The following is a 15,830-nucleotide window of genomic DNA, read 5'->3' on the forward strand; positions in this document are numbered from 1 at the left end:
AATTAACATGCATGACTCGATTGACACATGAAATGCTAGGAAGTAATTATTATTATTATTATTAAAAAAACAAACAAACTAGGAGTTGGTTTTCCGTGCTGCCTTTAGGCGCTCAGTAAACACAACTCTGCCCGAGTCGGGTGTCGAACCTCGAGCCCCCTACTAGGTAGCCAAGCCAAGCCAAGTTCAAGCGTAAAGCCTTTAATAGATAAGATAAAATAAGATAATCAAACTAGACAGATGATCCTAAGCAGAAGTGAGCAAAGGTCAAGGTTTTACATATCATTGTAGCAGACGTGAAATAACAATAAGCAGTTCTAGATAATTATGAAAAATAAATCTTTAGTCTATCACCATGTAAGTCTATGATCAAACCAAACCTTTCTACTGGCTTAATTACTTATTTGGATTTCTAAAAAAAAAGTTTAAAAATAAATACAATTAGAACTTAAATAAATAATTCTTAGACTTCCACTACACTCATTCATTATTTTTTCTAGCATTTTCGACGCTGTCACGGTCAGCCTGTGTAGACCAGCCCCAGCCAACATGAAAGGGCCTACCAATTTTCCGTTAAATACATTTCCGAAACCATTTCAGCTATTCCCCCCTTGTCCTTTAAAATTAAAGTGCTTTATCCAATACATTGTGTTGTGGGTTTGAGTAGACGAGATCATATCATATCCTGCACTTCAGAACTCGTGCGGGATATTACCACCCCTCTTGTCAGTGCAGTTTTTTTTAAAGTCGGACAATATTAATTTAACTTTAACAAAACAATATACACCAAACAGAATCATTTTTCCTTTCAAAAACATTTCTTCGGAAAACACAGAATTTTATATATTTCTTTTTTTTCCCTAGTAAATATTGCATTACGTCGATTTTTTAATTTCAAAATTAAAAATACATGTGAATTAAAGTCAGAGGCGGCTCCTAAATGCCCCACTCATTTGGATAGGCCCTCCTTGCTCTATAACAAACACAAAATAGAGAGTTATAACAAATGAATATTCAGACTTGATTAGAGCAGTGATTCCCAAGGTGGTCTATATAGACCCCCAGTGGTCTACGACGACTTCCAGGGAGTCTTCGAGTCAAGCAAGTTTGGGAACCATTGGATTAGAATAACACCATTAGAAAAATCAAACTTAGAGACACTTCAGGACAGAAGACTAAAAAGTAAAGTAGCTCTAAAACATAACAGACTGAACAATAATTTACTTATAGAAAAACAAAACCTATTAGAATGCTCAGAAAGACACTAAGAAAGAGAGGCACATTTCTTATTCCATACGCTAGAACAGATTCGTACAATTACTCCTTCTTCTCCAGTGAGATTACAGAATGGAACGGGTTGCCTGATTCAGTCAGAGAAACCAACGACTTAGCAGAGCTTAAGTCATTGATTAACGTACATGACTACATTGACATATGAAATGCGTAGGACTTAATTATATTCTTTTTTGAAGTAACGTCTGTAATGTATAAGATAAGATTGCTTTTGGGAGGGGGGATGCATTTAAAAGTTTGCTCCGTCTAAAAAGTAATATTATTAAATATAGTCAACTTATTAGGAACACTTAAATTCTGGCTGACATTCAGGTCTTAATTTTGTTTTAAACTTTCCATGAGTTCCAAATATGTTCACGTTATTTATAAATTTTATAAAAAAATTTAATTAATTTTATGAAGGTCAGAAAGGTCGTGTCATATTTGTTTCGGACTATCATCACGACGGTTCCAGGTTCGAACCCTGTCCGCTACCATTCTCTGACACCCTGCAGGAGGTTTGGACTAAGACGTAGGCTAATGATCATGTTAGAAAATACCACCCGAAATTTTACATCGCGAAATTTAACAAGTATTTGTGTTTGTCTCCTTCATAATGTTAAAAACAAACAAACATAATAAACGCCAGAAAGATACAGATCATTAAAATGCTTCAATTAAAATGTCTATATCTCACTTAAGTTAACTCTACAAAATTTACTAACGGAAGTAGCGAGTTCGTTTCAATTACAAAGTACCTCACCAACTTTACTCTTGATCACTAAGTGAAGGATACGTCACCAGCAATGCCACTTCCATTTCTTAAAGTGTAGCAATGAGTGTCATTATGCAATTAACACCACGCAATTATATACTTGAGACAATACACGTATCTTAAGAGGTTGTCGCAAAGAAATTAAGTTTGGCCTTGGGAAAAAAATCAAAATTGATAAGTGTAGACTTTTGTCCCATGGCTCGAATGTAATTTACAACAGACTACACGTATGGTGTCTAGTATTCATGGTCTGTACTTTCACAATACATTATACAATGTCAAGGACGCTAAAGTTGTACTTCCTTTTTGTCAACCTTCAAATACAAAATTTAATAAAATACTCAGAAAGACACAAAGATAAAGGCACATTCCTCGTTTCATATGCTAGGACAAATTTGTACAAATGTTCCTTCTTCCCTAGTGCTATTAGAGCATGAAATGGGTTGCCTGAGCTAGCCAGGAAAACCAGTGACTTGGCAGAATTTAGGTCATTGGTTAAATTGCATGACTGAATGCATTACGTGTTGGACGTAATCATCTTATTTTTTGAAGTAACGTCTGTATTATATAAGATAGGATAAGACTAAGATAAGACTAACTAAATAAAAAGTATTTAGCAATAATGTCAACACTATCTCAGAGAGTGGCAATTGGAATAGTAACAATATGGAATCAGTTATAATGTTTTGTATTTGTATTAAATGTATCAGATATATCAATAAAAGTAAACAGTAGAATTTTGACCTGTAATTAAAAAAAAACAACAACATAAGCTAATAAAAATAAGTTATAAGATGAACCCATAGCTAATCAAAGTTTTACTTGGCTAAGTACTGAGATACTGCTACCATAGTTTTACATAGTTACATTTTGAGACACTGCTACCATAGTTTTACATAGTTACATTTTGAGACACTGCTACCATAGTTTTACATAGTTACATTTTGAGACACTGCTACCCACTGGCGGATCCAGAACTTTGGAGTGGGGGGGGCGATTTTTTTTCCAAACCCTAACCCTAACGCCCAGTAAACCCTAACCCTATGCATAAACGTGCTTACAGCATATATATATATATATATATATATATATATATATATATATATATATATATATTCGATATATGAGAATAAAATAAGACTGTTTCTCAATCTTCGGCGAAAAAAAAAAAAACAGTCTTTCTCTTGCAAGCTTGGGGGTCTGGGAGAGCGCTGTAAGCTTCCTCAGTGGGGTTCGGAGCGAAGCCCCGACGCCCAAAAGCGTTTTCTTGCATTTTTCTCTGCAGAAACGCATTCTTCTGACATCTACAGCTTATTATTTATTAGTTGGGTTCGGGGCGAAGCCCCGACGCCAAAAGCGTTTGCTTGCATTTTTCACGGCTGAAACGCATTCTCCTGACATCTACACCTTATTATTTATCAGTGAGGTTCGGGGTGAAGCCTCGACGCTAAAAGCGTTTTCTGGTATTCTTCACTGCAATAACGCATTCTCGTGCCCTACAGCTCATTATTCATTCTATTATAAAGGGCCTTTTGAATAATGAGAAAAATATTCTTATATGAATTTATAGTCCCTTAATACATTGCAAATAAAATCGATTTGTTCTTTGAAAAGATTAGATACCCCACATATTTAGATTAAGGTTTTGAGGATCGGCGCCGAAAAAAAAAATTCGATTAATAATATTCAATAAAATTCCAGTATACATTGCGAGTTATAGTTCTAAATTTATTTAACTAGAAAAATATGAGATAGAGTAAAGGTTGGAAAAAGTCGACTAGGAAATGATTATCTGGCTTTTGAACTCATCTCAACCGTGACTGTTATATTGAAAAATTTCGTTTGAATTAAAACTTTTCCAAAGCAAAGTCTTTCTTAAAATAGTTATGATAAATTCATGTCAAATTACACAAACTCTGTCTGGAAAGGGCAAGGGCGGTAAAATGAAAACTATTAATTCTCGCTCCTTTTTATAATTTCTGCTATTGATTGCATTTTGCATTAAAGAATAGGGGTTGGGCGACTCGATATAAGAATTTACTTTATAGCATATATAAATTATATTAGTGACAGATTTTTTTTTATTTTGTAATTTCTTACTATAATACAAAAAGAAAAGTATTGATTTGTCCGATGGGGGGAAGGGGATTAAATGTATCGCACTTCCACCTGTTTATATTATATAGATATTCGACTAATTTTGTTCACATACTATGATTTCTCTATAACAGTAGAACCCCCCCCCCACTCAAAGATGGGAAGGGCGGTAGAGGTATTTTCTCTTCCCCTTCCGATCGGTCAACAGGTGAACGAAATTATATAAAGACCGGTTAAAATACCAATAACAAGTTTTAATCATATAGATATTTAATTGATTCTGTTAGCAAACTGTGACTTCTACAAATAAATAAGACCGCCCCCCCCCACTCGAAAGTTTATGGTGGGGGGGGGCGGATTGATGCCATCACCCCCTCCCGACCCTACCAAATTAGACAAAATACTAGAAGGGGGGGGAAATAATCTAAAAATAGGTTGAAATATAAATAATTAGTATATATTATTAACATAAGTAATAAATTCGCATACAAATTGTGTGAATTCTATACTATAATTCGTCCCTAAGGGGGGGTCGGTCGAGTGGGGGGGGGCGATCGCCCCTACCGCCCCCCCCCCTGGATCCGCCAGTGCTGCTACCATAGTTTTACTTAGTTACATTTTGAGACACTGTTACCAAAGTTTTACTTAGTTACATTTTGAGACACTGCTACCAAAGTTTTACTTAGTTACATTTTGAGACACTGCTACCAAAGTTTTACATAGTTACATTTTGAGACACTGCTACCATAGTTTTACATAGTTACATTTTGAGACATCGTCGTGCGTATCTGCACAATGTAACATTGTTGGACATAACCGTCGCACTATAACTGTGAGCAAATTGTTGATCCTTGTTTGTACATGTTAGAGGACTCTACACTGAGGCTTTGGAACTTCTTGGCCTTTGATTGTTTATTGTTATAAGTTTATAACTTGTCTTTGGAGAATTGATGAATAGAGGGGAAAGGGCGGTGCGATATCTCTAATGCTTCTGGCCAAGTTTTAAACTTTGTTCCCAGAAAGTTTTCCAATCCACGTTTTGAATCAACTACGTATTGCTAGGTTAAAGTTAACCTAAATGTATTGCGCTATTTGTCTATTTTATTGTAACCGCATTTAGAATAACATGTTTACTGTTGTCTTAGTCTGAATCTGAACATTACATTGAGACACATTGTATAGGATTCAATGTTGTACATACGAAGGCAAAACTTTCCAGTAAGAGATTATAAATAAATAAATATAACTTTTGACTAAGGTGGGGGATAGTGACCGTCATTTGTTTCAAGTTTGCGATAGAATGAATATTGCGCCTCAATGATAGCATTAAATGAAAGTAGAAACTGAGGAAAATGCAAACAGGGATGACCTCACCTTCATCGAGGATCTTAAGGCAGTGAACACCATTAGGGAAGAGACGGCAAGCTTTGCTAGAGACTGATTTCTATGGAGACAGCTTGCCGCCTAATTTGGTGGAGGATTAAGGCCTAAGTCTATGGCTAAGGAGTACTAAGGAACATAATGTTAGATACTAGCTCATACAAATTCAAAACACCTGGCTTCAACCACTTTTAAAACACCAATTCAATACGTGTTACCATTGCCTTTTAAATATTACCTTTTCTCTACACCAGATCAGGATGTCGACGTATGTAAATATGTTCACATGTATATTTTGTTCATTTGAGTAGGCCTTAATTAAATGTTAAACCTAAACGGTCGAACATCACTAAGCATAAAGAGAACAAACCCCAAAATACAATTGTTTACCAGCACAATATAACTTCCACGATGTACAGAAGACACTTGTAGATTTGAGAATCTGAAATTCTTTTCAACTTAACAATTGAAGGTTCGCATTTCAAGCTCTATAGTGCAACTTTAGACCTACGCAGATCAAACTTCCATTTATCCATTTGTTTGGAGGAAACAAAGAAACCTATTCATTCAACTTTTAAATGATCTCTGAAAATAGTGTTCTATATTTAAACTGTACATTTGTTTACAATTCAGTGATTCCCAAAGTCCGAAGTGTTCTATAGAGACCCCTAGCGATCAATCACGACTTGCAGGGGTCCGCGTAAAAAATAAATTGGAGATCAATGAAATCTCAACAGGGTCTACGATAGTGGATCTTATTGGAACAGGTCGAGACTTTAAATTTCATTTCTCTTTAATGGAATGAGCTTATGACTTGTACCTTACGTACTCTTTTACAGTTTAATCCTTGTTATTCACACGAACTTTAAAATCTTATTTAAATCGCATTTTTTTTGTCTACAGTCTACACGAAACTAATATAAGATAGTTGGGTCTGAATAGACACGTGGACGATCACTATCAAGCTGCTAATTGTCTTTCCATCTTTATATCTAGTCTGAAAAGGTTTCAAAATTGACAATCTTGATGGCTGCCTGGTCGTGAGGTTTGCGCGCTGGACTGTCGTTCGGATTTATCGATGGTCGAGGGTTCAAATCCTGCCCGCTCCCATCCCCCGTCGTCCTGCGGGAGGTTTGAACTAGGAAGTAAACTATCTTCAATTCTGAAGGAACATCCGAAATATGTAAAACATTTTACAAAACATCTTCTAATGAAAAACAAAAACAAAAAAGAGAATAACAATCAAACAAACAAAAAATAAAGGCATAATGGCCGTCATTGGCCGAGAAATTTTAATATTAAACCCAACGAAACTGATGTTCAATATCGAAATGGTATTTAGAATGTAGCGCTCTACAATATATTTTTTTTGTGATTTCATGTCACGTAACATTTTATTTTGCTTAGTTTTGAATTTTAATTTCATTAATAAATATATATGACTTAGAAATCAGTTTGAAGTTTGTGAATTTTCAAAGTTGTATAATTAGCTAAGCGGGAGGTCTACATGACAAGGGGGGGGGGGTCTACTAGACAAAAAAAGTTTGGTTCGAAAATGACTTGCGGGCTGAAGTTGCGGGTCGTTGGGTCGGCATCACTTTATTGTGTACATGGGACTACACAAAGCTATCAAAAGTTGACAATGATGTTATGGGAATCGCTGATTTTACGTACAAACAACCTTCACGTGACACGTAGTGCTGACAGGCTTTACAATCCAGAGTATACATTGCGTTCATTACAAACTACAATGAAGTCACCACTTGCCACTGTTATCAGATAAAGCAGTATGGACAAAGTTAGTGTGAATTGGAAAAAAAAAGAATTTATGCACGTTTCCTAAAGTTAGATTCTGATTCAGAAAGTTCAATTTACAATTAGAACAAAATTTCAGGGTGAACAAATCGTAAAAACTATAGGTAAGGCTTCAACACTTGGAGTCACACGTGCTTGTATATGATATACAAAGATATAATATATGTATAGTGTCAAAGATGGTACGCCTATATATATTTCATATGAAATAAACAATCATACACATACACTTGATTTAATAATTATTTATTCTATGAATATTGACAATGACATGTACAAATCGAGTAAGCAACATTCAATGAATTGGAACACCATAGCCCTTCAATGATATATTTAAACCGAAATAATGAGCAGCTACAGTACAGCAAACATATAGAGAATAATATGTGTGACATCATTTCTATGATTACTTCCCTTTACCTCACATCATCCTATTTCTCACTCTTACGACAAAAGTGAATTGTATGCTACTGATGTTATGCTATACACATTTTGTTTCTTATTCACTAATAATGATTACATTCACATTTCATACACAATACAGAGCACCACGTAACAATGGGATGAAGGATTCCAAGAGTGCACCTGTTTTCAGTAATGTCGTACAAATCTTCACCAGATAAAAAAAAAATGAATCGAGATTACTACTGCGTATGTTGGAGACTCTAACACAGTGGATTTATCTAAGAAATAATAAAGATACCATACGTGTGTTAAGTGAGCATGTTCATGCATAAAAGAAAGTTTAAAAAAAATTAAAATTAAAACGGAAATGTAAAAAATAGTCCACTGTAACCATGAGGGAAGTCGAGATGATATAATTGTAAACGATACAGATAATTAATTTTCCTTAGATTCAAGCCAGCTTCTACGTTATACATATATATATATATATATATATACATAATCTGTAGCATTAATGTGTGACTTTCAGTAACTCAATGGAGCCTTCCTGTTGATGGTCTTTGGTTTTCTATTAAGAAAATCAACTCATTTCGTTCTTACTTCTCGTGTGATTAGAGCTCGAGCGTGCTAATCGACATCCAATAGTGTTGCTGCTATTCGACTATCTGTTGACAGACTTGAACAGGTTCACAGACAAATCAAAGAAGACAAACTTTAACGAACGTTAGTATATACAGAAGTGAACGTTAAATAGATTAGGGTTATATTACGTAGAAGGCACATTGATTGGCTGCAGTAGAGTGTCAGGGGTTTGTGGGTGCAGTAGAGTGCCAGGAGTTTGTGGGTGCAGTAGAGTGTCAGGGGTTTGTGGGTGCAGTAAAGTGTCAGGAGTTTGTGGATGCAGTAGAGTGTCAGGGGTTTGTGGATGCAGTAGAGTGTCAGGAGTTTGTGGGTGCAGTAAAGTGCCAGGAGTTTGTGGGTGCAGTAGAGTGTCAGGGGTTTGTGGATGCAGTAGAGTGCCAGAAGCTTGTGGATGCAGTGGAGTGCCAGGAGTTTGTGGGTGCAGTAGAGTACCAGGGATTTGTGGAAGCAGTAAGGTCTCGTGAAAAGGCGGATCATCAATGTACGGCAGGTGCTTATACTTCCGGTCCACATCCGAGAACCTCTTGCGCCCGCGTGGGTTATGTTTCTTGTACAGACTTTTATCGTCCAGACTGCGAGTCCTCTTGCGAGGGTGGCCGAGCTTTCTCCGGCGCACCACGTCTACGTAGAGTTCCTCAGGATTCAACGGCCCTTGGGCTCCGTCACAAGGTTGCGATGTTGCCTGGGCTCTGACTCTACTCGTCTTCGTCTTTCCGAGATGACATGCGGGGCTGCTGTACAGGCCGTCGTTGTAGTAAGTACAAGGTGGTAATGCAGGCAGGGGGTCCTGTTTACCTGTAGCCAGAGAGTCCTGTTTACCTGCAAGCATAGAACTCTGTCCACCCGCTGGTTTCCTCTGTTTTGATGTAGCCAACGACATGTTCTTAGGATGCTTTAAAAAAAAAAAGAAAAAAAAAACAAAATTAAAAAAAATCTTTTAAAAAAACAAAGCTGCACTTACAGCTATATCTCTAATTAACGTAGAAGTAATTTCTCTTATTAGACATCAAACAAAATAATTACTAACTAATTGAATAATTGGTAACTTTTTAAAAAATTTGATTCATGTTATGTTAAGTACAATAAATAAGTGTTAAAGTTTCAACTTGATCCGAAAACGGGTGTTGGAGAAATAATGTGTACATTTATCTAATGGGACAAAATCCTACATATTTACTGTGAATACTTAAGGATTAATTTTCCTTATTAATGTATGACAAACTAATTAATTACTAGTAATTAATTGACAAATTGTTTTTTTTTTATTAATAAAGATAAGATAAGATAGGGATAATTTTTATTGATCCAATGAAATGGAAATTTAGTTTGACTACAGTTGACAACCTCAGCGTAACCACTGTACAATAACAATATAGATGCAAATACGAACAAAATGTACTTCTCATTGACGGGAAATACAGTCGTAACACTCTGACCGAAAGTGGGATGAAGGAGGTTTTAAATCTTTCTGTTTTAGTCCTAATGGAAAGGAGACGACCACTTCGTTCAGATCTGATGTAACAGTGGTTTAATGGGTGCAAGTTATCTTTATGAATCAAGAGTGTTTTGGGAAGGCATCTTTCATGAAAAATATCTTCAAGAGATGGTAGCTGTGTTCGAGTGATATGCGATGCTTTTTTAATTAGTCTATTTAGGTTACTCTAGTAGATTCTATTTTCTCTGTAGGTCGAATTTTTTACAAAGCAGATTTCTCTACTATGTTGTTGTTGGGTTTTATTTTAGTGCAAATCTATTTCCTTATATTTTTAGTGTTTTTTTTTTCTGCTGTAATTATTATTTGTGATTATTATTTTTTTGGTCTTGAGTCATACCAACTCTATATCTTCTTGACAATACAGTCATAGTCAATATACAGGGCTTGTTTCTACAGTAATTGGTTTCTACGTTCCTGACGTACAATACTGTTATAAACCTGGTGGTGGCACAAATGGGGGTAGTGGTGTGTGTGTAGTCAGCCGACGCAAATCGCCCCAGGCCAGCGCTAGACGAGCGGTCAACCGTGACGAGCTAAGACGGTCAGCCGAGTCGAGTGTCAACAGGATAGTTAGGGAAGGATCGCCGTCGTGAACAGAGCTCAGGAGCGTCACGAGAGTTGTAGTCATCTGACCACCTAGAAACGTCGAGCGGCGTTCTGTCCGGTTCGAGAAGGCCAGTAGGGACCCTATATAAGAGCGGAGGTGTCGCAGTCAAGACGGTTCAGAAAGGAGGTTCACGACAAAAGTTCAGAACACGGTGGACTACAGCACAGTTCAGCGGTGTGGTTCTGTACGGAGCATTACGACGGTTCAGTGCGGAGTACTATCAAGTACAGTTGAGACGAACGGCGTCTTGATCTTGGTCTGTGATCGAGTCCGACACAACGAGCCCAGTGTGTGAAGTCAGTCCTGAACTGTTGAACCCAGTGCAAGCCCGGAACGAGACGGAGAGGCCAGTGCAAGAGTTGATACGGCGGTACGGTGTTATCGGAGAGATATTTGTACAATGTACGTGTTGCCAATTGTACAGTATTGGCTGTTATTTATTCAACTATTAAAGTGTTACGTTACTTTGGAGCCCTGAGTTGTCAAGTTCTTTAAGTTGGTGGTGTATGGTGCAGTTTGCAGAGAGCCTGGATAGTGAGATTCGTAACAATACTAACCAAAGAGATACTCAGTGAGCACAGAACCATAATGAATTCGAGAATATAAGAATCTTTATAAGTTTTAAATTTGAATTATCAAGTTTGAGACGTTGTCTCAGAAATAAAGATTACTACGTCCTGTCCAAACGTCCTGCAGGACGTCAAGGAACGAAAGTCCGGAATCCATACCCCAGGACTTGTCCTATAGAATTAGACAAGATACTAAAGTGTTATTCACCGTCATATAAAAGACACTCTCATGTCTCGCAGTGTCTGATTCAAGCCCGGATGGTCTCCCTGGAATAGAAAAGAAACACACATTTCATTAACATTTACAGACATATTAATCATCAAACGCCAGACGCTGTTCAAATTATTTTCAATTTGTTTTTTTTTTATTCTAAAATCTTATCTTATAATATAGAGACGTTCCTTACAAAAAGATAATTAAGACATAAGAGTATACATGTTAGTCGTGTATCTTAATTAGATACTTAAACTCTGCTAAGTCATTGGTTTTCTTGACTGATTCAGGCAACCCGTTCCATGCTCTAACGGCATTAGGGAAGAAGGAGCACTTGTACATATTTTTTTCCCCAGTATATGGACATTAATTTGGTTGTGTTTTTGTATTTTTTATGGTCCAATGTTATACTTATATTATATTGCTACTTTACTTCCTAGACTTTTGTCCTGAAGTGTCTCTAAATTTAGTGATTTTACCAATGATGTTACTCTAGTCATATGTGAATATTCAATAGTTATAAATTTCATGGCTGTATTTTGCGCCTTTTCTAGTTTTTTTTTTTACTCGAGGCATGACGCACATTCTAATATTGGCCTAACCATGGCCTAACAAAAGTTAAATAGTAGGCCCTATTTAACTATTATGTTCTTGATTTGTAACAATATCTCATAATAAACTGTAATACTTTATTTGTTTTTTGGAAATTTAATTAGTATATTCACGTGAAACCATAATAACTTTTCATTTATTATTACATCTACATATTTTTGATCCTTCGGTCTGTGAGGATTATATTAAATAAATAAAACAGGTAGTTTTTATTTTTAAGTTTTTGTTTCTCTTATTAATTTTCATTTTTCTGAGTGGAAAGACATGCTCTGATTTTATTCCTAATTCTGTAACTCTTAATTGTCTTTGTTTAATTTCATTACATTGTGTTTTTTTTTTATTGTTCGATAGATTATGAAATCCTCTGCCTATAGTCTAACTGAATTAATGTAATTAGGCATGCCATTTATGTACATTAGAAACTTTAGTTGGCCTAATATATTTCCTTGAGGTATATCTATCTTTCCTTCTATTGGTAGTCAATAGCCTTATAGAAGACTATTAAAATAGCATCAAAGCCCTCTGGAAGGTTATCAATTTGACCTATGGTTTCCTTAGGACACTAAGATTACAAGGTCACAAGGTTAGTAAACATATTGGTTTACCCCTGGGAACAGTGACTGCATTCAACTCAGGTGGCCCAACTTCAGATTTCCACTCGGCATCAAACTAAAGAGAAGAAACAGAATGGTCTCATTAAGAACAGAGTATAAGAGCATATACGAGAGTATAAGAGAAGGCCAACACTTTTACTAGTAAACATTCATAATTTGCCTTATTAACATAAAGCAAAATCAGATTTTCAAAGAAGGCGCTAAGGCGAGCAAAACAACAACAACAAAAAAACCAAAGACTGATCATGTGGATCATGAGGACGGATGAAATGATTAATGGGAGAGAGAGAGAGAGAGAGGGATAGAGGGATAGAGGGAGAGATGGAGACAGAGAGAGAGAGAAAGAGAGGGAGAGAGAGAAAGAGAGGGAGAGAGAGAGATGAAGACAGAGAGAGAGAAAGAGAGATGAGAGAGAGATGGAGACAGAGAGAGAGAGATGGAGACAGAGAGAGAGAGAAAGAGAGGGAGAGAGAGAGGAAGAGAGAGAGAGGGAGAGATGGAGAGATGGAGACAGAGAGAGAAAGAGAGGGAGAGAGAGAAAGAGAGGGAGAGAGAGAGATGGAGACAGAGAGAGAGAGAAAGAGAGGGAGAGAGAGAGATGGAGACAGAGAGAGAGATGGAGACAGAGACAGAGAGAAAGAGAGGGAGAGAGAGAGGGAGAGAGAGAGGGAGGGAGAGAGGGAGATAGAGAGGGGGGAGAGAGAGGGGGAGATAGAGAGGGAGAGAAAAAGAGAGAGAGAGAGAGAGAGAGAGAAAGATGTGATGTCTACTTCCAAGTGCCTGCAATTTTCATTTTTCTCAATAAAATTTATATTCTACAAAACTATTATTTATGACTTCCTTCAGTCGCAAAACGGCTATGGATCATCTCATGGTAATGAGATAAATGTCTGGGTTCGAACGATGTTGCCCACACTCCAGGCAGCGGATCTCCCCAAAGGAACGGCAAGTGGTGATACAGTTTGAGATCTGCGGCATCGCAGGCTCTGGCAGAGTGTAACACCGTGTCTTGCAATCTGTTTGAAAGTTGCCGACTCCTGATTGTTCCCCAGCGTCGTCTAGGAAGCCGTTACCATGTTTGGGTGTAGAGTTTTCTTTCTCCTAGGTGAGTAGCCAGCCAAGGCTCACGAGCCTGAAGTTTACTGTTATAGTCACAACTATTACTATCAAACCTATTCTGGAAACATCGTAAAGAGAGCTTAACAGGTTTTTAACATTTTACCATTGCAAAAGAGACACAAGACATCGATCTCAAAGAAAAAACAGACACAGGAACACTTCTATTCCACTAACTAACTCCAGCAACTAACATTTAATAACATTAGACTTTCTGATATACATTTCAAATGCCAACTCCAGTAAATAACGTGATTATTGAGTTTGTAAACATTCTCTGGAGAAACTTACTTTTGTCATAGAGTTTGACTCCGTTTGACTTTCTCGCATCTCATCTACAGTCGCATAGTGTGGAACAGTTCCTGTCTGAAGAGATAGTATCTGCATTGTTCGTCTGATATCATACTTTGAACGATACATAGACATGGATAAACAATTCACTGATTGGGTCATAAGCAAGGTAGAAAGACAAGGGGTAGAACAAATCTAAGATTTTTGAAAGCCCTATCAACCAGATGATGGCTGCCTGGTCATGTGTTGTGCGCTCTGGACTGTCGTCAGCACGGGTCTAGGTTCGAACCCTAATTCGCCACTTTCCCCTGCCATCCTGGGCTAGGACACTATAATCATCATGTCTAAAGGAAAGTCGGAAAACTTCAAAGTCAAGTTGAAGATGTGTACAGTTGCTGATAAATGCAGCCAATAAGACAAACTCTTCCTTCAGAAGCACCTTTATCTTCATTGAGGGAGAACTTCACAGGGTGACACATTCCTTCATGGCAACTCTTCGTCAACAATACATCCAGATAACTTTGGAAGCTTAAATGTAACACTGAAAGCTTCATAGTAACTCCTTAATTAGTCCCGATGTGTAATAAGAAATAAAGGAACACTGAAGAGTAACCTAAAACAAGGCTTTATTAAACTAGAACGACACATGAACTGACGAAAGAGACTTGGACTGTAACACACTAAATCAATGTTGTGAACACATTCTCACGACGTTACACAAACATAAACAAATAGAAACTATTTCACCACATTCACCCCGCCTAGAATTAAAATAGCAAGTATAGTAATATAGTAGGCCAATAGCATAAATAAAAGAGAATGCCAGTGCCTGTAATACAATAGATCAATAAATAGTGTCGAAATATTAATTTCTCTTGTAAACAATAGTGAATGGTGATGCAAAGAAACCTAAAAACCAGTATCTGTTGTATGACTTATAAACAATTACTAGTTTCTGTTTTAAATATTAACAAATAGTGTAGTAAGTAGACATGTACGTAAGTCAGTGAAAAGTAAACTCTAATATCAGTAGCAAGAGATAAACAATGCCAGTTTATGTAGAACATATGTAGTGCAATAAAGGAACAACTCTAGACTCTATAGTTCGGTCTGGTTCTTCTCTCTCTCAAGTTGTAACGGGGTTGACTATCCTGTTCTACAGTTTGGGAGTCACTAGTGAGTTCCTGAGCGTCAAGTGGGGTATTTTCAAGAGGAAGCGCTCGGAGGTCCTCAGAGCCTACCAGGGGTTCTTTCCTTTCTTGTATCACCGTAGGGGTGTTGACTGGTACTTCCGTGTTTTGAGTTTCTGGAGGATATTCATTATCCTCACCCTGAGGGAAGAACGAAGGTTCACTTGTTGTTGTGGATGGGGAGGGGGTGGGAGCCAAGCGTCTTAGAGAGACCGTCTCCTCTTTACCGCTGGGCAACCGTACGACAGCATATTGGGGGTTGCACATCAGCAATTCGACTTCCTCCGTGAGAGGATCATACTTTGAAGATCGGTTCTCTCTTCTCAGCAACACTCTACCTGGGCTAGATAGCCAAGTGGGGATAGATATCCCGAAGGAGGATTTTCGGTTGAACCGGAAAACTCTCTCATGTGGAGTTTCGTTTGTTGCCGTAGATAGTAATGATCTAATCGAGTATAGGGCCTGGTTTAAGACAAGCTCCCATCTCGAGATCGGGAGATCGAGGTCTTTCAGTGCTAAAGTAACAGCGTTCCATAGAGTTTTGTTTAGTCGTTCAATTTGTCCGTTGCCTGAGGGATTAAAGGCGGTTGTTCTACTTGTAGCTATTCCCCTCTCGTGCAGAAAGGATTGCACCTCCCTCGACATAAAGGACGTACCTCTGTCAGAATGGACGTACTCTGGCATCCCAACTAAGGAAAACAGCTGATTTAAACACTTTATGACAGTGGATGAGGAC

At 37.4% G+C, this 15,830-nt stretch overlaps 1 protein-coding gene across 2 annotated transcripts in view; it reads right to left on the reverse strand.

The window, feature by feature from the left end:
* Positions 1-7,569: 7,569 nt before the first annotated feature.
* Positions 7,570-15,830, reverse strand: part of LOC106056511 (neurogenic locus notch homolog protein 2-like) — a 35,551-nt gene continuing 27,290 nt past the window's right edge. For both annotated transcript variants that reach the window (XM_056026044.1, XM_056026045.1), the window contains exons 15-18: positions 13,905-13,979; positions 12,489-12,552; positions 11,266-11,324; positions 7,570-9,278 (exon numbers count right to left, since the gene is read on the reverse strand). In XM_056026044.1, coding sequence (XP_055882019.1) covers positions 8,511-9,278; positions 11,266-11,324; positions 12,489-12,552; positions 13,905-13,979 — 966 coding nt within the window. In that variant the 3' untranslated portion in view covers positions 7,570-8,510. The remainder of the gene's footprint in view (positions 9,279-11,265; positions 11,325-12,488; positions 12,553-13,904; positions 13,980-15,830) is intronic.

The sequence above is a fragment of the Biomphalaria glabrata genome, chromosome 4 (genome assembly GCF_947242115.1).
Source record: "Biomphalaria glabrata chromosome 4, xgBioGlab47.1, whole genome shotgun sequence".
In the NCBI taxonomy this organism is placed as follows: Eukaryota; Metazoa; Mollusca; class Gastropoda; family Planorbidae; genus Biomphalaria; species Biomphalaria glabrata.